The 8,822-nt window shown below is 39.9% G+C and overlaps 1 protein-coding gene across 1 annotated transcript; it reads left to right on the top strand.

The window, feature by feature from the left end:
• Window positions 1–5,297: 5,297 nt before the first annotated feature.
• LOC109369229 (uncharacterized) lies at window positions 5,298–7,096 on the top strand. Its single transcript, XM_031554937.2, has 2 exons — window positions 5,298–5,810; window positions 6,728–7,096. Exons 1-2 carry the CDS (start codon window positions 5,298–5,300, stop codon window positions 7,094–7,096), a joined length of 882 nt encoding a protein of 293 aa, XP_031410797.1.
• Window positions 7,097–8,822: the final 1,726 nt, after the last annotated feature.

Genomic DNA, 8,822 nt, shown 5'->3' with positions numbered 1-8,822 from the left:
CCCGAGCTCTTGGAAATTTCATAGCTGCTGGATTGATGCTATTACCGTATGACATGTTCAACCTTTAAAACAAATAATTTACTTTGAAAGTTGAAAACTGTTAGAATGATTAATTAAAGTGTTTACCACCAAGTTCTTCAAGCTTAAAATTGCTATCATACTCTAAAGCATGCAAGTGTAATAAAATTATGCATATTTGCAAGGTCTCTAAAATGGACAGTACAGTTTTTCTGGCTTCTCTGTCCTGTAGAAGCCTGTCTGGGTGGGTAGTTTGCAAAATAGCATCCTCAGTTTTTTTTATCAGACAGCTGCATTTGAAACAAGTAACAGATACCTGCCATTCCTATTTGTGTTTCTGTGGACAAGAATATCAGATCGGCAAACTCTGGTGGCCAAGCCACACAGGCAAGAAAGAAGCAAGCCAGACAGGGTAAGAAGTATTCCCCAAGCCCCAGAGCAGGGAAGTGGCACCAAAGGAGCAGCCCTTCTGTTCCAAGACAGCTTGAGTCCACGTGGAGGGGAACACCAGATGAAAGGAAAACAGCATTCAAACAGCTGTTTCCTCCAGGCTGCAACAGTGCTACCCAAAACCATATAACAGCTTTAGTTTGCCAGTTTGAAGAGGGCTGAAAATATGTAGAACATCGTGGCTCTGCCAGACATGCTCTGGTGAAAAGATGCATTCAGTCAGATCTAATCTTGGGGAGATCATTTCCTCTGCTGGAGCCCCAAAGCCCCTCTGTCACTTATCCATATGAGCAGAGCTCTACTGCAGCACCAGAACAAGTAGACCAATAATACCAAAACTAGATCATAAGAATGAGCCATGCCAGGACACTCTTCTCTCTCAAGGATCTTTTTTCCTTTAGGAATTTTATTACCATTTTTCTGTTAATCAAGTTAGACACCACCAGCCCTCTCCTAACACCAATTTCAAGCATCATACAAAAAAAGAATGTTTTGCTGCCTGAAGTATTTTCATTATAGAAGAGATAGAGAGAAAAAAGCAATGCCTTAGAAATTGCAACCAAGACCAGGCTTTTTAATCTCATTTTTTTCTTTAAGATCAAGTCACAACTCTTGCCTCTCAACTGAAAAGGCCTTTCTGTTAACAGTGTTTTGTGATTGAATTTAATGGTAAGTTTTAAAGTCATTTAACTTGGCATCAGGCGTGGCTGTGAGCCTTAGAAACCAGTAGGCAGCTAACATCTACTGTTGGTGCTGTTACAATTTGAGATAAAAGCAGGAGAGACTTGCAGTTTTCCAAGCTAGAACAGCTATGTTCCACTGTCAAAATAAAATAAAATTAAAAAGTAAAATAATTGGTGTGATATATATTCTTGCAGCATATTTAAATAGCTACTAAGTACTTTTTAGCAGTTTGTACTTCATGTAATATCTAGAGTAGCAAAACAATGTTCTAGCTGATTGTTCCATATGATTTAATTTCTACCTCCTGGTAAAGCTTCTGGATGGGTTTGGGGTTCAAAATCCCTTCTGAAATGAAGAAAGCAGTCACTGCCTCCAACTATAAACGCTCTATTACTTCTATGGTATTTAGGACACTGAAAGAAAAGAGCCCATAGAAAAGGGCCAGGGTTTTTTAATGTCAGCACAAGAGAATGTCATCATTTTTTTCACTTCAAATCTTTGAAAAATAAAGAATAGCCAACATTATCTCAATTATATATACCTTAAAAAAAAAAGGAAAATTATTCTGTAATTTCTCTAAAATTATGTAAATATTGTGCAAGAATCACAAGTAAACTAACATATAAACAGCAGAGCAAGTTTTTATCTAACTTTAGCTTACTGACGATATTTACTTCAAGAAGATCCAGCAAGGGCTAGTTTTGTGTCATAAGTATGCAGCCAACAAGCATCTGGGCAGGCAGCTAAACCAGGGCATGATAAGATTTCAGGCTAGAAAAATGCAAAATCCAACATGTAACTTCACAAACTCACAGTTAATTTCCCTAAAAATTAAGTGCTGTTGATAATCACAAAAAGTGATTTACAACAAATTTCTGATCCATCTGTTGCACTGAACTGTAATCGTCTAAACAAAGGTGGATGCTGCTTTTTTTCTGACTAGAACTAGCATCTCAAAATGTCACTGTAATTCTTGTCACAGTCATCTTTCATTTAACATCAGATGAACTACTAAAGTCTCCCAGGCAATAGTTTAGAACTGCCTACAGTACTCTTCTTTGATTTTGTCTCTTTTACTACTGCTTAAAAAGACTCTTAGTTTTGTTTCTCCTGACCTCACACAAAGCTTTTGTGGTATTTTTTACAAGTTCAATATCAAAGTCTTTCTTCAGGAAAAAAAGAAGGAGGCTGAATTTGGACCTTCACATTGCCAAAGAAACAACAACGTAGTAGCAAGACACAGGCACTGTCAAAGCATTTAAAGTTGGAATTCTTCAGAGAGCTTTGTAAGAGCAAGAACAGAAAAATAACTTGATGTTACTGTACCCTGCGGGACTTCATTTTTGTTTTAAAACAGAAAATATTGTTCCTGAAGAAACGACATATTGATTTGTATAATCTCTGATTTATCAATCACTCTTTTATCAATTGAAAGTGAATGGTATGCTTTTGGTGTCAGGGAAGCCTTCAGAGAAATATATCTTCTGAGAGACTGCAGACATCAAAACTTATTTGTAAAATGGTTTGTCAAGAAACACGGGGCGTGTTAGTAGGAACTAGTTACGGTTTGCTGCCAGGACTACAAAACATGTGGTCATACTAAACTACACAAAACAAAAATTTTGAAAGGTACATGGGGCAACTGCATCAGACCGTCTCATAGTGATAGGAGAAAAAAGTACTGCAGAAGTTAAACTGCAAGAAAACAACTAAGAAAGCCTTCAGTATAGACAGTATTGATCAAAGGGAACGAGGCAGAGACCTGTTTTTCAGATTTCTGACTACAAGGGAGGGAGGCATTCTAAGCCAAAAGTAGTTCTTTCTTGAAGCAGAACAGTTGATTCAACACTTGAATCAAATTTATTTTTGTAACTCTGCCTCTCAAGACCCAAAATCTATAGTTTAGACAGTAAGTTTTGTTCCACTGTTGTTCATTATGACAGATTGTTCCCATATTTCTTTTCAGCTCTGCATTGAAGCATGTGAAAACAACAGAAAAATAATTACTATGTCCACAGCACACACCTTTCTTTCTGCAAATGAATAACTGAAATATCACCTGAGGTACTGTCCCCGTGTTAATTTAGATTTGTACCCTCCTCAGAAAGGACTTAGGCTTCAGTATTTGGTTTGTAGTTGTCTCACCCTCTAGTGGCAGAGAGGCCTTAGTTCTCACGGAGTAAGAAATGGGAGATTTTTTTTCCTTCAAGCTCACTGTGCTCAATTGCCTATTTACAGCACAGAACGTAGAGATTGTTTTTTTTTTTTTTTCATAGAGCTGCAGATCGTTGTCTTCATTATGTGTCCATCACTTCTAACAGAGCAATGCAAAATGTGCTGTCCTGCAGGCACTGAGATGATTAAAAAGGTGTTAATGAAGGGTAGCTGTGTGCTCAGATGTATTTCTTCAGTTATGAGAATGACTGCTATTCAAACCTTCCCAGGCAACCACCATTAGTGGTAATATTATGCCACTGCCCAAATAATCTAATAGAAAGGGATGCTCTGCTTTCCTCTAAAAACTCAAATTCCTTATCAAATTATCATTTAATAACAAGAGACAGTACTTTATTTGGATCCTCAAGAAAATAAGGCACATTTTTTATGAAAATAGAATGCTGGCCAGATATTAGATGAACATTTAATGTATTCTATCCTGCTTTTGAAAAAAAAATAAAAGAAACACCACAGTTTTGGATAGCTTTAGCTCCCAGAGTAATTGATCTGGAGCTTTACAGGATTAGACCCTTTTAGAAGAATGAATTAAATCCTGACTGATTTCTGTTGGAAATAATTTTTAATGTTTATTTTATGTGTACGGTCAGACTGAAAGTGAACTGAGAAGACTTTGCTTTTTTCAAAGAAAATACGAGGCATTGCCAGTATTTAGTTACAAGCAGCCACTGACAAAATGGGAACTCTGGAGATGACTCATCATTTCACAGTTAGTTCCAAGCATAATTTATTCTATTAAGAATCATAGAATTATTAAGGTTAGAAAAAACCTGCTAAGTTCAACCATCAGCTCATCACCACCAATCACTACCATGCCCACTAAGCTGTGTCCCCCAGTGCCATATTTACAGTCTCCTTGAATACCTCCAGGGACAGTGACTCTGCAACCTCCCTGTGCAGCCTGTTCCAATGCCTAACCACTCCTTCCAAGAATAAATTTTTCCTAATATCCAACCTGAACCCCGTGAGGCCACTACCTCTCATCCTATCTCCAGTCACCTGGGAAAAGAGGCCAATCCCCACTTTGCTACCACCTCTTTTCAGGGAGTTGTAGGGAGTGATAAGGTCTTCCCTGAGCCTGTTCTTCTCCAGACTGAAAGATCTCAGTGCCCTCAACAAGAATGTCTTCTGTCTGTTTTGCTCCAGCTCAAGAGAACCGAGGGCCCCATCACCAGTTCTCCATTCAGTAAAACTCAGCAAGAGGGCAATGTGTGGCTAACATAAGAGCTCCACCAGTTGCAAAGACTACTCAGCAGCTCACTGCAGTGCAGATTGAAAATGGAACATTAGATGTCAGGATAAGAAATCTGAGCATACTTCTCAAATCAAACAGCCAAGATGAAGATAGTAACATACTGTTAAATCTGAACCAGAAATTGGCAAGCATACTGGTTTCAAAGAGGTACTGATTAATCAATGGCTTAAACTACAGAAATGAGAGATCTTCAGTAAAAATTGAAAGCTTTTCAAGTTTGCATAAAGTTGTCTAGAAGCAGATCAAAGAGGGAGAACTAGCTCTAGAAAGATTCACAGGCAGAAACTAAGTCCGTACAGAAATGTGCCCAACAAAGCTATTAATGAATAAGTCTTCCTCGGGGAAATTATAGGTATCTTTTCACCTACTGGTTTAGGTAGCATAAACATCTGGAATCATATTTCCTTAATTAACAAGTATGTCCCTGCCACATTTTGCCAGGAGTCACCTGTCTGTGATGTCACTGTGGTGCAGCACAGTCACCATGATGATGTTTCTGATGTTTCAGTCCTCTCCTTGCTCTCCACACCACGGGAGCCATCACGCTTCATCCTGCTGATGGCAGGACAAACCTCATCGGCTGGAGGAACACAGACAGAAATTCCTGAGTGAAGAATTAATCATTAAATTAATCATTAAATAATTAAACATTAAAATGGAGATATCATTATCAGAAACACCAAGTGTTTCTGTTCCAGACATCGACTCGGCAGCCTCAGCTTCTTCTGTCCTTCAAGTACATGGTAAAGCAGATGCTCAGGATGCTGCCTTAGGATCTAGAAAAGCAGAAAACACTTCTCAAGGTTCACTTGAGGAAGCTTCCTCAAAAAGACAACCTCTTAATCTGTCTGAAAAGTGCTCTGGCAAAGCCAATGACTTCTCATCCTTCTCCTTTCTGAAAAAACTCTGGGAAATTGTTGAAAGCAATCACTTTCAGTCCATTTGGTGGGCTGATGATGGAAACTCTATAGTGATTGAGGAAACATTCTTCAAAAGGGAAGTGCTGGCAAGGAGAGGATGTCTGCAAATTTTCAACATTAGCAACATGAAAACTTTCATTCGTCAGCTTCATCTTCACAGATTCTTCATTATAGAAGGAGATTTGCCAAGATCTGCTTCACGTGCTAAATTCCAAGCAGATGAAGCAGCAGTTTCCACTTCTAGCAAGGTATATAGTCCCCCTATGATCCCCCTACCCATGAAATACTCTTGGGACTAGTGGGATTGGTGGTCACTCAGTCCAAATAAGGAGCCTGAAAGTTGATGGTATTTGGGTTTCTAAACCAACTGTTATGCTTTTGAAAACCTTACATTTCTCTGCTGCTCTCAAATGGCAAGAATTTAAGTAAGGGTAGTTACTACAATGGCTGCTCTGAAAGTAATGTCTCCCATTTAATTATGTTGCCCCATAGTGTCAGAAGGGGTTTTCATGGTATGGCAGTAGAGGATGAACCTCCCCCCTGATATTACATTAAACTTTCTTGTTATGTGACACATAACAGTAGATGGGCAGTCTGACAAAATGGCATCTGACATGGACATGCATACGAAGCAATGGTGTGTCATTAAATTCTTCCAGGCTGAAAAAATGGTTCCCCTTGACATTCATGGACACTTGCTCAACTTTTATGGAGACCAAACGCTGGACGTGAGCACAGCGTGTTGGTGGATGGTGTGTTTCAGCAGTGGCAAAAGAGACATGAATGAAGGCCTGGTTCTGGACAGCTGTGCAGATTTCTGCAAGTGTGGCACGCAGGCTCTTGTTCATCTCAGGAAAAAAATGATGCACAGATAATGGTGGTGGCTATGTTGAAAGAGTGTTTTGTAGCTGAGAATTTATTCTATCAAGTAGTTTTATTGTGCTTTATATCTGTTGTGGTTTCCAATGAAATAAATAGGAGGCATTACTTTCAGAGACCTTGTACTTAACTGTACCATAACATTTTATTCTCATGTATTCATGTCTAAAATGCCCCTGAGAGTCCTCTCCGCTTGTTTTTGAGATTCTAATTACTAGTTATTGTGTCTTTGTCTTTTCCAATCTTGAAATGGTGGTGAGTAAATTTTCTCCTTTGCATTTTGTAGTTTCTCTACTACTATAACCCCTATTTCAGGAGAGATTATCCCCACCTGCTAAGAAGATTCAAGCGAAGTACTGGTATAAAAAAGAGAGCACCAGGTGCATTCTCGCTGGACCTGGATTTGAAGGAGGGCCACCTGAGCAGAAGCCCTCTGAAGAAACAGTCAGGCCCTGCTGCATCAGTGTCAGTGGGCACTGAGCTCCCCAGTAGCATCCAGGATGCTGCTCCTGCTTCACCTGCTGCTTCCCTATATCACGTTGCATCTTCTATACCAAACGGTCCTTTTCCACCAGGGCTTGGACCGGATACTGGAGCTGCAGGTGATGGGATTGGACATCAACACAATTTATACTTCAGGAAGTATAGATGCTAAGTATCAAGTGAATCTAGCAGTTCCAAAAATAAATTTTCTGAATATTTTCCAGTTGTCCTGTCCTGTTATTTCAGTCTGACAGTTACTCTCCCTGTGCCCAAGGACGGGGGGATGTCTTCAGGGAGTTTTCATTTCTCTGATCCTTTTAAAACAACCATTGCTATCCCTGCCCTCTAGGTTTTAGAAGACCTGCTAAATGCTAAGCAGGCACTGTGTGAAGCAAGTGTGGTCCAAGGAATGATGCAAGCACAGGACATGCCAGTGGGCAGCTGGAGCTGTCTGAAATGCCTGATCCCCTTCCTTCTCTGCCCTTCCTCTCTGGGTAGATGCCATGACGTCACAGGGACAGGAGGCCTCTGATGAGCCATTCAGCTTGTGAGAATCCTTGGTGGTCACTGAGGTGAATTTAGCTGTCCTATAAGCAACACGTGCCTGGCACTGCCCTTCTGCTTACCAATCTGACCTACAGTGAGATTCTTGCAAATGAGTGGCTTCCAGCTGTGGGCAGCTTTTTGGTGCAAACATTGGTATAATCCTGCTCCAACATAAGAGAGGTGAGCACCGATACCACACAGATGGGTGCTTTAGAAATATCAATACAAAAAATAATTAACCGAGGGCATTTGAGCTGCTTGTGTCAAAACTTCCAACATTCAGAGCCCTAGTCATCGTGCTTCTGGCTGACCTAAACTATACCAGGACTAGCCTGTAGCCAAACTAATCCTTGCTATGCATTCTGAAGAGCCACATTGCTGAGCACAACCAAGCGTGGCTGTAGACCAAGATGGTTGAGCAACTACTAACCAAATGAGCCAGAGGCCTTTGGCCATATTTTAGAGGAGGATGTATAAAGTACAAAACAGCAGTAAGCAGTAGCTTACTTGCCAGTGCACTAGCACATTTGTTTAAGCTGTTGTTTTACTATTATTAAAAAGCTCTTAAAAATCTTAAGTCTTACTTGCATGGTGATGCTGATATTCAGATACAGTTCTACTACGTCACATGAGAATGCATTTTTTCATATTTTTTTAATTAAGTATAGATAATTGTGCATTGTTATAATTGTCCATATTCCCCACTACAATGCTCCATTTCCTTTGTTCTTTGCAACTCGGAAAGACCTTGGCCAATTGGACTTCTTTTTTCACACCCGTACATGATAAATATTTCTGAAGATAAAATACAGAAAACTACAGCATTTTTTATACATCCTGAAATTCTGCTGGCAAATGGGAACTCTTTCTAGTGGAGCAAATAAAAGTTTGCATCTATTACAGCTATAGGACTGTGAAGCATCCGTAAGAAGCATGACACTTTTTATGGCTGCTCCAAATGCTCACGTCAGAGCAACTAAGCAGGAATTGGAACAATGTGAAGACTCACTAAATGTAGAGAACCCACACTGTAGACTTAGGAGGCAATATGGATTTAACAGCCCATGCAGCACATGATGCCAACACTACTATTTTAATTCCAAGTATTCTGTAGTATGTATACAGCTATCATCCAGGTCTTCAGAAACACCTTCTGGAGGAAGCAAGCCTTCAGAACATAACTGAAGGTCACAGAACCCAAAGTTTAGGCATTTACTGCATCTCTGACTTCGAAGACAGAGTCTAACCTATTACCACTCAGCTGGATGCAGTCATTTCTGGCTATGTCTGAAACTGTGCAGCCACATTGTCACACCATGTGATCTAGGGTGCAAATTCTGCCTTAGGTAAAA

This window comes from Meleagris gallopavo, chromosome 10, assembly GCF_905368555.1.
Source record: "Meleagris gallopavo chromosome 10, MGAL_WU_HG_1.1, whole genome shotgun sequence".
In the NCBI taxonomy this organism is placed as follows: Eukaryota; Metazoa; Chordata; class Aves; order Galliformes; family Phasianidae; genus Meleagris; species Meleagris gallopavo.
The sequence above is the reverse complement of the archived record's forward strand: the minus strand, read 5'-3'. Positions and strand labels throughout refer to the sequence as shown.